A 17,284-nucleotide genomic window follows, 5' to 3' on the forward strand; every position below is an offset into this window, starting at 1 on the left:
AAAAAAAAAAAAAAAAAAAAAAAAATTACAGATCAGTTTTTTAAAAATCATTTTTAAACTGTGCTTTAATCATTGATAAATTGTAATTGATCTAAATAATAATGTAGTTTAATAGATAAGATTCCATAATAATCTTTTTGTTTTGGTTGCATGTGTTTTAACAGATGACTTGCTGTTATAGTTTATTCATATAGTGAGCATTTACTGCGTACAGATTTGTATTTGAGAACTCGATATTGTACACGCTTGAGTCATCTTGAATGTGAATAATACAAGCTTCTAACTTTGGCCATATTTCTCTAATGGGTGTGTGTGCTATTAAGAAAAAATACTGGCCAGCATTAAAAGTTATAGCCTAAAATATTTAGTGTGCATTTCCAGTTTGTTTGGAAACTAGTTGGCATTTTTGAATTTTTCTCAGCACTAATACAGTGGTATGACATTTTCTTCATTGCTAGGTTACTTAGTTATAATTTTTTAGGAGTCTGAATTTGACTGATCCCTACAGCTGTTAACACAGATGTCCCTGGTTTATTTCACTTTATGGTATTGCTTCATATTCTCAAATTGGAATGTTACAGTATTTCATCCTTGGGATTCAACAGTTTTGGTTTGCTGAGAAATCAATTACAGATTAAGAAGTGATTTCTTTGAAACATTAAATAATGATAGATGGCTTGTTTACTGGGAAAAGAGAATGAATGTTATCAGTGAATTGGGATAAAGTCATTATTTTGGAAAGGCAAAGAATACAAGTTTATGGAACAGAATATGGTTTCCTTATTTGTTTTGTATGTGGGGCTCATTATCTTTAACCTTCGTTGATCTTGTGGAGTCAGAAATGAGGGAAAGCCTCACCTTGTGGCTTTCCCGCCTTCGTTTTTCCTTTTTAAATTAGAAATAATGCTGACCTCTCAGGATTGTTAATCAGACTTAAATGAGAATACACATAAGGAGATGTATTCTGTCTATTGCTGTCTCGTTCACTTTGCTAAAGGAGATGTATTCTGTCTATTGCTGTCTCGTTCACTTTGCTATATGAAGCCAGTTGAGGAAGCTACAGGTATAAGTGGCAATGAGAGCTTCATCTAATCTTACGGATTTAGAGAATGGAGATAGAGAAGATAATTTGGAAATCCAGTTGATGGAATTTGTCAGTGAACTACCTGTGCTGGAAGGCAAGATGATGGAGGAGGTCAGTAGTACTAGTGCTGTAGACAGTAGACATTCTGCGTGACTTTAGGAAACATGCCTGTACAGAAGTTGGTGAGAGAAGGAATATTAAGAATTAAATAGCTACAGTGGAGCTCGTCTTTAAAGCAAAACTAGTCTCCTGTTTCTTAATTAAGCGATTTGACGTAGGGACATTGACTAGACAGTAAACTAATAAATTAACTCTGTAACACAACACCTTTGCAGCTTGTACAATTTAAGTTCGTACATAGCAAAGTACCAAGTAAATACATAACATGAATGACTCAAAACTCTGAAAATCATGTTCACTTTCTAGGGGCCTTGTTCTTGTCTTCTGCATTGCCATCCCAACTCACTCTCTTAAGGCTTTCCCTCCTATACTAGTGTTTCCATAAGTTACTGATGATGCATACATTATTCAGTGCTTGGTGATCTGTCCAGTCTCAATTCCAAGCCTTTCCTTTGTGTGTGTTGAATAGAGGCAAACATCGTCAGATGTTTGTAGAAGCATTAATCAGCCTGTAGTATTTCCCAAGGCAAAGCAACTTGCAGTTAGATCTTGCACCGTCGAGCCCTGTGCTTCTGTGCTGTTTATTTCCCTTTCAGAGCCTCATGGCCTCCCGTGAGGCTTGAGTGAGCAGATACTAGCTGGTGGGCCTGCTGTTTTGGTCCTAGCAATGCAGGAAGGCAACATGACAGCTTAATGGCTCAGATACACTTTGGCAGAAAGCCATTCTTTAAGCTTTGAATTGTGGTTAAGACTGCTTCTTCAGAGTGGTTTTCATTTTTACCACAAATGTAGGTTTGATCATTATAATGTAAGTTACAATTGAAAAGAAGAAATATAAGTTACAATTCAAAAGAAGAAATGTATTGTTTCGTATTAATACTCAAGCAAGAAAGGCATTTCCTTTTTCATGTAGTGGTGTTACATAAAATGTTTTGGAAATCTCTTCTCCCCCATTCTGAACATAGGAATTTTGATTCCCATCATTTTATTTTAGTTTATTGTGTTATTTTTAAACTCATATATAAAATATCTACAATGTCCTATTTTATATGTGTTTAAAAGTGGCAATTGCCATATTTAATTTTTTCCTTAGGGGCAGGCTTCTCTGAAATAGCTCAACCCATTATAAACCTGACTCATGGTCTTGTCTTTGTGCATTAGACCTTATTTCGAAGGGCTCCATAAATGCTCTGGTCTGTGTTATTGAAAAGGAAAGATGCACTGCTGAATTCAAGTACATGAAAATACCAAACTGTGTGTCAAAGGCTTGGCTGCTAAGAAATTGGCCAAACATGGTTTGATGGAGGCTGAGCTGGTACTGTGTCTGTGTAATTTCTACCAACAGAAAAAAGAACACAAAACCTCTTCGTTAAATGGAACTATATGTAGATTCATGTTCTTTTTCAATTTAGAAAAAAAGCGTTCCTTGCAGAATTCCGATTGATAGTGTAAGCCATACATTCAGAAGACTGTCACAGTCTCTACTGCAATTGTAACATAGTGCTCTTGTGCAGGAAAAATGCAAGATAAATTGTTTCAGAATCAGATTTATGACATATATGTGCACACCCAAGTGTCTTTGTGTGTATATATGTAGTCAAAGTGTGACACCCATAACAGATGTCTTTAGATTTCCTGAATTTTGTGTTTACAGCTTTATGTTACCTTTTTTTTTTTTTTTTTTTAAGAGATGGAATCTTGCTCTGTCACCCAGGCTGGAGTGCAGTGGCACGATCTCGGCTCACTGCAGCCTCTGCCTCCTAGGTTCAAGCGTTTCTCTTGCTTCAGCATCCTCAGTAGCTGGGATTACAGGTGCCCGCCGCTACATCCAGCTAATTTTTTGTATTTTTAGTAGAGATGGAGTTTCATCATGTTGGCCAGGCTGGTCTCGAACTCCTGACCTCAGGCGATCCACTCGCCTCAGCCTTCCAAAGTGTTAGGATTACGGGTGTGAGCCACTGCGCTCTGCCATGTTTATAGCTTTAGAAAACATTTTCTTACTTCTAGTAATCAGGGAAAAATTTACTCTGTACCCATGTAAAATTTAGTCAGTAACTGAAGGATTGGGAAGGTAATGAGTTTCCTTTCAGATTTTTTGTTGCCCTCCTCACTCACACCAAATCAGTGCTATATCATAGAAGGTTTTAGGTCAGTTAATGCACTTTACAGTTCTGTCATAAAAATTCATATCCTGTCACCCTTTTTTTTCTTTTCTTTTTTTTTCCTAGATGGAGTCTCACTGTGTCACCCAGGCTGGAGTGCAATGGCACAATCTCCACTCACTGCAACCTCCGACCCCCAGGGTTCAAGCAGTTCTCCTGCCTCAGCCTCCCGAGTAGCTGGGACTACAGGCATGCACCACCATGCCCAGTTAATTTTGTATTTTAGTAGAGACAGGGTTTCACCATGTTGGCCAGGATGGTGTCAATCTCTTGACCTCGTGATCCACCTGTCTCCCAAAGTGCTGGGATTACAGGCGTGAGCCAATATACCTGGCCCCTGTCACCCTTTCACATTGTAGTGTCCATAATTGGAATGCAATTAAATTCTGTCCTAATGCAGAGTACGTGGAAAATCATGAACATTATAATCTAGTTAACATTTTTGAGCAGAATTTACCAGTATATGAACTTGCACAAGGTAGTTTCTAAGCTGATTTCCTCATCTGTATGATGAGGATAATAATACCTACCTGGTAAGATTGATGTGGGGGCTGGGTGCGGTGGCTCATGCATGTAATCCCAGCACTTTGGGAGGCTGAGGCAAGGGGATCACTGGAGCTCAGGAGTTCGCGACCAGCCTGGGCAACATGGTGAAACCCTGTTTCTACAAAAAAATACAAAAATTAACTGGGTATGGTGCCTCACACCTGTGGTCCCAGCTACTGGGGAGTAGGATCACTTCAGCCTGTGGAGGTTGCAGTGAGCCAAGATTACATCACTGCACTCCTGCCTGGGCGACAGAGCGACACCCTGTCTAAAAAAAAAAAAAAAAAAAAAGAATGTGGGTATGATGTGAAATATGCATACAAAGTATGTAGCATAGTGCCTGCCCTCCAGTAGCTGCTATTGTAATGTACTTCATATGGATAGGCACCGTGTTTCTTATTTGCTGCTATCTGTTCCAAGTGTCTAGTGTGGTACCTAACACCTAATGGGTGTTGAATAGTGAAAGGGAAAAGGAACCAGAATCTAGGAGAACAGTTAATTATTACCATTCTCCCTCATTCCTCTTCGTCTCAGTTTTAGGTGAAATAGGCAAAAGAATTTCACTACTTTAACAATTTGAAGTGAGGGTGAGAAATAAGAGAGAAAGTGCAAGGAAGAAAACTGTGTGACATCTTGTATGTACAAGCCAGTTTTCCATAATCACATTGTGGATTTTCCATGGAAGACCTTCAGTCCCCAAGAGTCTTCGTTGGGATGCACACAAAGCACACACGAAGCCCATCATGTAGCAAGTCAGGGGAAAGGGATGCTTGCTGTGTGCTGTCTGGCTGCCCTTCCTAGGGAGGTGTGGATTCTAGAACAGACTTCACTATGCTTCTCTCTCCTTTTGTATCCTTACCTTGATGGTAATAGGAACAATTTATATTCATACATACACTCCTCAGGTTCCTTTTTATTTCTTTTTTATTGCTAGTTTTGACACCTACTTGTCTGTTTTTTCTGTTACTGGGCAGCTGGATCCACCTGACCTGGCAGTAACATAGGACCCCTCACAACTGAGCTTAGTTATCCCTTTCTAAGCCATAGTTTAAGGACAAACTAAATATATTTTTTTTTTGTGGTAAAATATACATAATGTGAAATTAACCATTTTAGCCAATTTTAAGTCTGCAGTCCAGTGGCATTAAGTACATTGATGTTATTGTGAATGTACTTAACCATCACCAGCATCCATCTCCAGAACTTTTCATCCTCCCAAACTGAAACTCTGTACTCATTTAACAATAACTCTCCATTCTCCCTTCTCCCCCAGGTCCCTGGTAGCCACCAATTTTTCTGTCTCCATGAATTTGACTACTAGGTACCTCATATAAGTGGAATCATATCATATGTGTCCTTTTGTGTTTGGCTTACTTCACTTAGCATGTCTTCAAGGTTTATTCATGTTGTGTTGTAACATGTATCAGAATTTCTTTCCTTTTCAGGCTGAATCATATCCCATCATATGTATGTATGTACCACATTTTTGTTATCCATTTGTTCACTGTCAGTGTACATTTGAGTTGTTTTCCACCTTTTGGCTATTGTGAATAATGGTACTGTGAATATTAGTGTACAACTGTCTTTTAATTCCAGCTTTCATTTTTTTCTGAGTATGTGCTCAGAAGTGGAACTGATAGATCATATGGTAATTCTGTGTTTGTTATTTTGAGGAACCATACTGTTTTCCATAGTGGCTGTACCATTTTGCATTCTCACTAGCTATGCATGAAAGTTTCCAGTTTCCCTCATATCCTTGCCAACCCTTGTTACTTTATTGTTATTGTTTTTTGTTTTAAATCAGAGCCATCCTAATGGGTATAAAGTGGTATCTCACGGTTTTGATTTGCATTTCGCTAATTAGTGAGGTTGAGCATCTTTTCATGTGCTTATTGGCTACTTGTGTATCTTCCTTAGAGAAATGTCTATTCCTTTGCTCATTTATAAACCAAGTTTCTTTGTTGTTGAGCTGTAGGAGTTCTTTATAAAATCCTGTATCGATATTTGATTATATGTATTTTTAAGGCAATATAAATATATACTTGTTTTGAAGGGACCATTTCAGTTTCACAGTATTCATTAGATTGGATATCATTCAGTAATCCAGCCTTGAAAGAGTAGTAGTGGACTTACTTAGTGCTGGACACTATTATAGTGCTTTATATATATTAACCTTTTTGATTACAAGTACATTTATCTGTGTTTTCCGTTGAAGTAACTGAGGCACACAGAGTTTGAGTAAATTTCTTGCTCTAGGTCACACCACTAGTTTGCAATAAAGCCAGGATTTCAGTTTAAGCAACCTAGTTCCTGAGTCCATGCACTTAGCCGGTATGAGAAACTGTGTATGTGCTCTCATCAAGTGACACTTTTCAGGTCTTAAACACTGCTTTCCCTCTGTCAAAGATTTATCTTACTTTTTCCAGTGGCCAAACTAGAAGGCAGACAAAATCATCAGGGAACTGTGACTGAAATTCATAAAGGCATGTGTGCCATTTTAAAGGCGGTTCATAAGATGAAGTGAGGCATCTGAAGGAGTTATTAGTAACAACTGAATAAACACTTGGAACCTCTTTAAAGTTTCATTGTATTTCTCTTTGTGGCAAACCCTTAGGTTTGATGTGATTCTTTGTTTGAGTCAGGCATATATTTTCTAAAATGGTTTCCCTAGTGAAATTCGCTTACTGAGACATTTTTTTTCCTGTAAATTCTTTACTTATTTGCCTTTCTCTGTTTTTATTTTAAGCCGCTTATATTCTAGAGTTGGTGCTTGAGTGGCTATCAGTTGATGTGTAGAGAATGCAGTTTTATCTTGTATCTTGTAGTTTAAGCCAAACTTAATTGGTAAGACAAAACAAAACTTCTTTGTCAAATTATATAATGCATTTTAAAGCAAAATGCAATTTTTGTCGCTGCCCGTTGTCACTAGTAATCACGTGTAGGGTGTGTGTGTTTTATGTATACACTGTGGAAGGGGAGATGAGAAATGTAGATCTCATTTCTCTTTCAATATTGATGTTACTAACTGGGTGACTTTTTGTGTGAGTATATAGGCATAACTGGGAGGTACTGTGTTAACTAGCAATTTATTCCTCATTGTACACGTGGATTTAAAATGTTTTTGTTACTACAAATGTTGCTTTATTGGACATCTTTGTATCCATGTTTTGGCACAGTAACAGATTATCTACCTGTATAATAAATTTCCAGAATTGACATGGTTAGGTCAAAGGAATGCACATCTTGAATTATAATAGACATTGGCAACATGTTAAAAGGGTGCACAAATTTAAACTCCTGACAGTGTGTGCAAGTTCTTTTGTCTCCACTTGCACACTGACACTGGGTATTATCAAACTTTAAATCTGCAGCAAGAAATTCTTCAGTAATTGTCTTAATAACATAGAAATTAGGCCAGGAAGCTGGCCAGAATCTCTTACATGTCACCTCCGATGAATGTTTTTTGGATAGGCTTGTCACTACTAGGTTCTGTAGCAAGCAGAGATAGGCCGGCATCTTGATTAAGAGATGAGTGCTTCTCTAGGTGTCACTTCTTTGTTCTGATATTTCAGCTTGCAGAAAAGTTGCACAAATATTAGAAGGAAGTTCCCCCAGATACCTCAGTGTTAACATTTTACATTTACCTTATCCTTGTGTATATCTGTACGTACACATATGCATACACATACCCACACGCATGCAAACTGTTTTCCCTGCTTAAACCATTTGAAGGTAAGTAGACGTTATACCCCATTCTTCTTAAATACCACAGTGTGTGGTTCTAAAAGTAAGGATGTTCTCTTCCATAACCACTGTACAGTTATCAAAATCTGGAAATTAAAATTGCTAAAATCCTATCATGTAATTTACAGATTTTGTACAGATTTTGCCAGTTGTCAGTGTAATGTCTTTTTTTTTTTTTGAGACGGAGTCTCGCTCTGTCGCCCAGGCTGGAGTGCAGTGGCCGGATCTCAGCTCACTGCAAGCTCCGCCTCCTGGGTTCACGCCATTCTCCTGCCTCAGCCTCCCGAGTAGCTGGGACTACAGGCGCCCGCCACCTCGCCCGGCTACTTTTGTGTTTTAGTAGAGACGGGGTTTCACCGTGTTAGCCAGGATGGTCTCGATCTCCTGACCTCGTGATCCGCCCGTCTCAGCCTCCCAAAGTGCTGGGATTACAGGTGTGAGCCACTGCGCCCGGCCAGTGTAATGCCTTTTATAGCAAAAGTAAATTCTGGACTGTAGGTCCCTTTCAGTTGCTGTGTGTCCTTAGTCTCCTTTAAAATGGGCCTGTTTTTTGTTTCATTTTGTCAGCTGTTCCACAATTGGGATTTGTTCCTCAATTTGGCTTTGTTCCTTACATTTAGATTCTGGTTCTGTGTTTTTGGCAGTAATAGAGTATCAGAGAAGTGACGGTGTCTTCTTAATGTACTATATCAGGAGGCATTTGATGTCAGTTTGTCTCATTCAGTCTTGATATATGAAATGTGGAGTAGTTTGCCCAGAGTCTGATTGCCCCTCTTTTTTTGAGGCCATAGATTTAAAAAATTTCTTTTTGAGGCCATACTTTTCATTTAAGGCCTTCATATAAGATATTAATGGAGACCCGTATTCTCACAGCTTAGGTGTGGTGTCTGGATAGTGGGGCTTATGGCTGTTAGAGATTTAACCCAGGGGAATCCCTCTCCAGGTATGGATATTTGGAAAGACATGAACCAAACCTGGGAACAATATTGGAGGAACCCAAAAATCCAGATGCTGAGGGTGGCTGCAGTTGATGCTGTTCATTTACCCTCATTTAGATCTTTTCATTCTTCCTGCTTCTTTACATAAACTGCTGGCAGAATGTTATAAAGAGAAGTTCATTGGTGTTTGTTTTTTTTTAATTGAAAAAAGTAGAATAAAAGGACTTTTAAAAATTAAGTAAAAGAGACTGAGTGCGGTGGCTCAGGCCTGTAATCCCAACCCTTTGGGAGGCTGAGGCAGGTGGATCACTTGAGGTCAGGAGTTCAAGACCAGCCTGGCCAACATGGTGAAACCTTATCTCTATAAAAATACAAAAATTAGCTGGGCATAATGGTGGGTGCCTGTAATCCCAGGTACTCAAGAGTCTGAGGTGGGAGAATTGCTTGAACCCAGGAGGTGGACACTGCAGTGAGCCAAGATCGTGCCATTGCACTCCAGCCTGGGCAACAGAGCAAGACTCTCCATCTCAATAAAATAAATAAATAAAATAAAATAAGAAAGTGGTGCTTTTCAGATGTTTCTGTACAGCAAACATAATGAGAAGAAAGTACATTTCTTCACCTGAAGTGGCCAGCTGCATGGCCTGTCTTTGAAATGTACCCCATAGGATGTGGGGGTTTTTTGTTTTATTTTGTTTTGTTTTTTCTGTGACCCGGTCTCATTCTGTTGCCCAGGCTGGAGTACAGTGGTGGGATCATAGTTCACTGCAGCCTGGTACTCCTGGGCTCAAGCAATCCTCCCACCTCAGCCTCGTAAGTAGCTGGGACCACAGGGATGCAACACTGTATTAGTTTGTTCTCACACTGCTATAAAGAACTGCTTGAGACTGGATAATGTTTAAAGAAAAGAGGCTTAAATGCCTCAGTTCTGCATGGCTGAGGAGGCCTCAGGAAACTTACAAGCATGGCAGAAGGCAAAGGAGAGATAGGTACCTTCTTCACAAAGCGGCAGGAAAAAGAGCATGTGTGGAGGAGGAACAGTCAAACACAAAATCATCAGATCTCATGAGAACCCACTCACTATCATGAGAACAGCTTGGGGGAAACTACCCCCATGATCACCTGCTACCAGGTTCCTCCCTCGAAACATGGAGATTATGGGAATTAAAATTCAAGATGAGATTTGGGTAAGGACACAGAGCCAAACCGTATCAACCACCACACCTGCGTAATTTTTAATATTTTTGTAGAGATGGGGTCTTTATTGCCCAAGGCTGGTCTTGAACTCTTGACTTCAAGTGATACTCCTGACTTGGCTTCCCAAAGTTCTGAGATTATGGGTGTGAGCCACAGTGCCTAAGAGAGAAACATCTCATAGGATGTTTCTTCATAAAAATGTTTAGTAGATGAGATTGTCCAGGAGAACACATCTTGCTTTGATCACCTTTGTTACTGTGGCCAAGGACAACTGGTTATAGCTAGCCAGGTTTTGAGCAGCATTGCCATTAAATGTGGCTTTTAAGATAAGAGCAGTTTCAAAACTAGAAATTGAAGTAGGACAAAGGCTGACATCGTGTCTTATTCTTGTGTGACTTAAGCTACTTTCTGCACCTGTAGGTGGAGAATGAGTCAACTTTTAAAAGTAAAATTACATATTTATTTAAAAATGTATTTTCAAATATTAACCTCTTCAATCATATTCAGTAGGTACAATATTTAAGTAGTTTCTGAATGTTTTGTTTTTATGAATTATATAGATGAACACCTATAATTGTCCCCCTACTCAAGGTGCTCAATACTGTTTGGTGAATGAACAGATCTGGACACAAGGAGCAATAGTAGTCTTACTAATGAGCCTGTTATGTATTTTTGTGTGTGTGTAAAACTAAACAGTTTCTTAGTATCATTTAACTTTTCATACTATTTGTTATCGCAGAATATAGTAGTAATGTATATCACCTATTTGTTTTCTTCTTCTGGTTCATATTTGCCTTGCGTAATGGATCAGGTGGCCTATTTTTTCTCCAATCAAATACTGCTTCATGGTTCAGAAATCCCAGTACTTTTGAGCTGCCTAAAATTTATATACTGTTTACAGCAGATTGGTGTAAAGTTTGGTTTAATTACGAGTTTGGATTGCTGATGCTTTTTTAAAACTTCTCTCCAGCACATACCTCACCATGTTTCTTGTCTTAATTAATGTTAATCCCATTATTTTATCTCATTTTGTGTGTTACAGAGAAGATTTGTGAAATAGAGAAAAATAAATAACTTCTAGTTTCACAGCCCAAGCGCAAGTAGGGTGTCCCTGTGAGCTTGTTTTTTAAGCCAGCTATGTTTTTCAAATCAAAGTTGTAGTACTGTTACTAGACAGCATTCTAGATAGATTTTTGCTTTTTTTTTTTTTTGGAGCAGTGTAATCACTATATTTTCTGTATTCAAAAAAGTTTTTTCTTTTCTTTTTTCCTTTTCTTTGTGATATTTGAGTTGGTTTTCTTAGGTGAAGCATCTGTTAGCCAGAAAAGGTGTTAAGATGGTGTAGTTTTGATAACTTTTATCACATTTGTCCTCAATACATTTGTGGTCATATTCACCTATCTATTAAGGAAGTATGTAGAAGCAAATGTATGTGGTTTGGGAGAAAACAATACCTCCTCCGTGAGCAAAACAGAAGTATATATATATTATTATGTATGCAGGGTTTTTACTTACTTCAAAATTTGAATGGATTGGAGGATATGTGGGAACCTCAATACTGTTTACAGGTAGGAAGCACTATGTTTAATGATAGATTGCAACTTAAAAAAAAAAGGTCTCATACTTCCAGGTGTATGAAATCAGATTAACCTACAGCAACTGGCATTTTCCCCAGAAGTTCTTCCTTTGAATATAAAATCATTGTTTTCTTAGAGGAGGAAAGCTACTGAAATTAAAGTAAAATGAATTTCCTAGTTTTAAATTTTACTTATGACATATATATGGTGAAGAATGTAAATTTTCTTGAGCCATAGTGTTATATGAGCCTTACTGGGTGGTGATGGTAAGCAAATGTTTTCTTTGTTGTCGCTGTCAGTCTGAGGGAAAAGTATACAGAACATAAAGCAAGAAGGAAAGGGCATGTTACAAATCAACTATATCCTGGCTCATTTTTGCTTTTTTTTTGTTGTTGTTGTTAAAGCCCAGAATCATAACTTTTTTCCTTTAAATGTATGCCAGGATTATTACATTTAATTGAAACTAGATTTTACGTAGTATGCAGAAAATTTGAGAATCCTACTCATGCAAATGAGATATTGACAATCTATACTTAGCAAAAAGATAAATTGAGTAGTAGCAATGATTCTTTGTTACAATGAGTAATTAACTCATTATTTTGTGAAGTTAAAAGGGCCTCTAGATGCCTAAGGATTGATTTTTTTCCCCATTGTTAAATGCACCATATACTTATTATCAGAAATGTTTCACATAATAATTGTCTAAACATGGTTGGTCCAACTTACTTCTGGTTTGATTCTCAACACAGATCATGTCAGTAGGCACCTTATTTTTAAAACAGAGTGCAAATAAAGATAAAAATGTGTACCTCCTTTCCCAGTGTCCCTATTGCAAGATGAGAGACAGTATAATCAGTTATTGATTTGTAATTCATTAAATTATAATCAATCCGTGAGTAGTTGATAGCTGACTGCTGTCATTCTGCTGAGAAGTGATTATTTTGGTTGCATAAAATAAATATTACATTGTGAATTTTGTTTAATCAAATTAGTAGTGGAAGTGGACTTTGGTAAGTGCAGGATGTATGTAGTACCTTAGTATATAACTTGACAGTTTTTAATGCGTATTCCTATGGAGATTTATTAAATAATTAGAATTTAGTGTGATTGTGAACTCAGAATTATGCATTGTCTTTTTTTGTTTTATTTTGTTTTATTTGAGATAGGGTCTCAATCCTGTTGCCCAGCCTGGAGTGCAGTGGCTCAATCAAAACTCATTGCAGCCTCCATTCACAGGCTCAGGTGATTCTCTCACTTCAGCCTCCAAGTAGCTGGGACTACAGACTCCAGCTGCTACACCCGGCTATTTTTTGTATTTTTAGAAGAGACAGGGTTTTGCTATGTTATCCAGGCTGGTCTTGAACTCCTGCACTGAAGCAATCCACCCACCTTGGCCCTCCACAATGTTGGGATTACAGGCGTGAGCTCTTGCACCCAGCCAGAATTATGCGTTGTCAACCTGCCTCATTCCTTTTGAGTTTTTTCAAACAACTCATTTTCTTATTATTTCCCTACTCCAATATATACAGTAACCATTAGCTTTAATGAGATAAATAGGAATGTGATTGCATATGCATTAGAAAGATCAGGATTGCATGCAATTAATAGAAATGTTTTATTATATATAGAAGGAGCAATTTGATCTTAGTAACATTTATGAGATTTCTAGCCTTAGGATGGCTCCTAGAAGGATGTATCATTTTGTGTAAAATGCTGTCCATACTCAACAGGCAAATATATTGAGTTCTTTTGCATATATTTTCTGTGGGGCTGGAGTGTTATTGCATAGGCATGTTTTGTAAGTGTCGACTTGATCTAATGGGCGTTTCCAAAAAAGGACTTAGATATTTTAATTAATATTTACTTGTTAATCTAATATTGACAGAATTTCAGAGCATCAAGGAGCAAAATTTACAGTTGAATTTTGAGTGCGATGAATCTCTTACTAGTCATGTAATAAACCTGTGTTAGATCCTGTGTGACATACATCCAAAGGGGCACTGGCTGGTTACATATGTAGTATTTGTAGCTGGTGTGATGGGTGGCAGCATCATTAAAATGCTTTATCTCATTTGTTAACTGTGTGTCTCTAAAATTTTTACCATTTTAAGCCCTTAGGTAGAATTTGGTCATACCTCACTTTGCCTCTCTTTATAAAGTATAACACTGCATATTCACATATGTATAAATATCTGTATCTAAAGAAGTATTTTAAAGAGTATCTTAAACTGTTTGGCTTTTGTAAACTATATATAACCTATTAATGCAGTTTTATTGTAATCATATGCTACAGTGGTACATTTAATCAGTGTAGAAAATTTTTTTGTAGAAAAGATTCAGATTTTGCATTTAATTCCATAGCTGGAATTCCATAGCTGGGTTGATCAGTAGTTCAGTGTTTTGAAATCTGTGTTCTTCAGCCACCTTGCTGGTGTTACCAGTAAAACATTGTGTTTTGTTTCTTTCTTTGTTTTTGAGATGGGGTCTTGCTCTGTCACCCAGGCTAGAGTGGAGTGGTGTGATCTTGGCTCACTGCAGCCTCGACTTCCTTCACTTAAGTGATCCTCCCACCTCAGCCTCCTAAGTACCTGGGATTAGGGGCTCACGCCACCATGCCGGGCTAATTTTTGTACTTTTTGTGGAGACAGGGTTTCGCCGTATCTCAGATTCCTGAACTCAAAACAATCCACCCACCTTGGCCTCCCAAAGTGCTAGGATTACAGGCATGAGCTACCATGCCTTGCCTTGTTTCTTGATTTTAGAAATTGAGTATCATGTGGGATAAAATCAAACAGAACTAATTATAAGTAATTCTTATTTCAAAAACTTGGGTTATTTGCCCATTTTTTGTGCTATTTCAATTAAAGCCGTTTTTCAATATTTCAGGTTTAATGAAAATATTAAAATATTCCAGTCACAGATAATTATTGCTTATGAATTATGAAGTCATAAACAGTATCTTAGGACAAATGAACAAAATGAACTAAATGGGATCCTATGACTTTTATCACAAAAGTTAATAATCTTGTGGAACATTACAAGTACACTAGAGAAGTCTTTAAGTCAAATAAGACTTAATACCCTGTAACCGTGTTTATGAACAAGTTACTTAACTATTTATAACTGTAGTCTTGCTTCAAAATGAAAAACAACTTCTCTTGGTCTTTTTCAAGCGCTGTGCCTTCACTGTTTCTTTCAGAAGTTTACACTTCCTATTTCAAAGGAAATAACAGGTTGTCACATAGAAACCACAGTTTCTTCTTCATATACTTATTTATCTCTATTAAAATCATATTTAGTTCCTTTAGTTATTTTGGCTTAACTGCTTATAGCTAAAAATGATAATAATTACTAGCTATTATTGAGTATTTACTGTGTTTCAGGCACTATTCCCTCTCCTCTCCCCTCTCCTCTCCTGTCCCCTCTCCTCTGCGCTCTCCTCTCTCCCCTCTCTGCTCTCCTCTCTCCCTTTTCCCCTCTCCCCTCTCCCCTCTCCCCTCCCCTCTCCTCCCCACTTTCCTTTCCTCCCCCTTTTCCTTTCCTCTCCTCTTTCCTCTTCTTGACGGAGTCCCACTCTGTCTCTCATGCTAGAGTGCAGTGGCGCAAAGGTGCGATCTTGGCTCACTGCACCCATTGCTTCCCACATTCAAGCGATTCTCCTGCCTCAGCCTCCCAAGTAGCTGGGATTACAGGTGTATGCCACCACACCCAGCTAATTTTTGTATTTTTAGTAGAGACAGGGTTTCACCATGTTGGCCAGGCTGGTCTCGAACTCCTGACCTCAGGTAATCCACCCACCTCGGCTTCCCAAAGTGCTGGGATTATAGGCGTGAGCCATTGCACCCAGCCTTATGTGTTTTCTGTATATTAATTAATATGTTTAGTTCCCTCAACAACTCTTTCAGGTAAGCACAGTCACTGTGTCATTTTTACAGATGAGGAAACAGGTCTAGAAAAGTCGAGTAACTTCAGGGTTACACAGCAAGTAAATACTGAATCATGGATTTGAACCCAGCCAGTCTTACTCTAGTCTTGCTCTTAATGGTCACGTTGTACTCCAGTTCTAGCCTGAATTGTGCTTTCTTGCCTTTGCTCTTGTTTTTCTCTTTGCCCTCTCCCAACCAGTTGAAATGCTTCTATGTTAGGCCATTTTAAAAATAGGCAAATTAAATAGTTGAAATCTAGGAAGTCTCATCTCTGCCTAATGCTTAATTACTTTGTGATATTGGGCTTACTGCTTTTTACATATTTACAGTGAAGCCTATGTATACCCAATAGAATTTTCTTTTTCTTTTTTTTTTGAGACAGAGTCTTGCTGTGTCACCCAGGCTGGAGTGCAGTGGTGCAATCATGACTCACTGCAGCCTTGAACCCTTGGGCTCAGTCTCTTCTCCCACTTTAGCTTCCTGAGCAGCTGTGGCTACAGGCATGCAGCACCACACCAGGCTAATAGAATTATTTTTTAATGATTACATAGGGTGTATAGCAAATGTATAGCATAGTGCCTGAGACATGATGAACTTTGTGAGGGTCGTTGGCTAGTTGTTTTATACTAGCCGGTAAGTTGTCTCTAAAAGATACTGTCCTCCCCATCTAATCAGTGTGTTACTTGTTCAGAGTGGGTTTGTAAGGCTGAGGGCATGTTGTTTGTGTTTAAGAATCATGTTTAAATGTGTGTTTTGTAATTTTGGGATACAAATACTTACCAGAGGATTTCTCTCTCCATTGTTCTTCAGTGAGGTTGAAGTGTAAGTCATAAAGGAGATTTTATGATGCCTGAAAAGCTTTCTGTAGAGTGTGTCATATGGCTTACTGAAGTTTATTTTCTTTCTTTATTTTTTTTTTTCCAGGAAATTTGGTGAGCGGCCTCCACCTAAACGACTTACTAGGTGAGTATTATATTAGTCAGCTTTTCATACACACATTTATGAAAGTATAAATCCTATTGTTTTAGATATTATGCTAGTTACCCTTGAAGTCATTCAAATATTACTATCTAGAGCATAAACTTATTCTCATCCTTCCTTTCCCTCATCTCTCCTCCCCTCCCTCACCAAAAACGGGAATAAAAGGAATAGTTGAAAAGGGAAAGTGAAACCTTTCTTAGAATTAGTCTTGAGTCTAATGTAGTGAATACAACATGGATGGCAGTGCAGATAGCTTTCTATATCTAGCTATGGTTAACCCATCACAATTTGTTGATTGCAGGTGAGATTTGAAAGTAAATGCTTTTAGGAAAGAGTTTTAAGAAAAACAATTTCTACCCATTTTAAGAAAACACAAGTTTTATCTATTTTAATGAGTATAAGTAAGTTGTACAATTTACATTTTAGTTATGAATGTTAAAAGTATTAATCTTGAATGATTTTTAAGATTTCCAGCAGCCAGAGTTGTAAAATAAAGAGACCTAGTTCTATAGCCATCTCCTAGAGTCAGTGCAAACCTTGCCTTATTAGCCGTTTATTTTTGGAGACTTTCAAGAAAATTGTATGTATATATGTATATGTCTGTCCTTCTTCATAAACTCAACTGAGATCACACTCTTATCATTGTTCTACACCTTTTAATGCCACTTAACAGTACATCTTCTACCTTGATATTTCCCCTTAATGGCTCCATGGTTTTTCATTGTTTTCATACCACTTTTAATATTTCACATTGATGACCATTTAGGTTATTTCCAAATTATTGCTATTGTTTTAAAAAGCTGTTACACTTAAAGAATGATGGGGACCCACAGAAGGATACAAAGGACAGTTCGAAGGGGAAATTTGGGACGCTTTGATTATCAAGATAAATAATGAGAGTAACGGATTAAAACCTATGTAATAAAACAGCAGCCTAAAAGTCTATACGGAGATAATTAATCTCAGGGTAAATATTATTTATTTATACAAATAAAAATTATTTATAATC

The 17,284-nt window shown here is 37.8% G+C and overlaps 1 protein-coding gene across 2 annotated transcripts in view; it reads left to right on the forward strand.

Moving 5' to 3' along the window:
- RBPJ (recombination signal binding protein for immunoglobulin kappa J region) overlaps nt 1-17,284 on the forward strand; it is a 118,280-nt gene that overhangs the window by 54,782 nt on the left and 46,214 nt on the right. For both annotated transcript variants that reach the window (XR_001881463.1, XM_017851915.1), the window contains one exon: nt 16,219-16,257. Coding sequence is in view for 1 of the 2 variants with exons in the window: in XM_017851915.1 (XP_017707404.1) it covers nt 16,219-16,257 (39 nt within the window). In the remaining variant the exon portion in view is untranslated. The remainder of the gene's footprint in view (nt 1-16,218; nt 16,258-17,284) is intronic.

The sequence above is a fragment of the Rhinopithecus bieti genome, unplaced genomic scaffold (genome assembly GCF_001698545.2).
Source record: "Rhinopithecus bieti isolate Rb0 unplaced genomic scaffold, ASM169854v2 scaffold_2294, whole genome shotgun sequence".
NCBI classification, from domain to species: domain Eukaryota; kingdom Metazoa; phylum Chordata; class Mammalia; order Primates; family Cercopithecidae; genus Rhinopithecus; species Rhinopithecus bieti.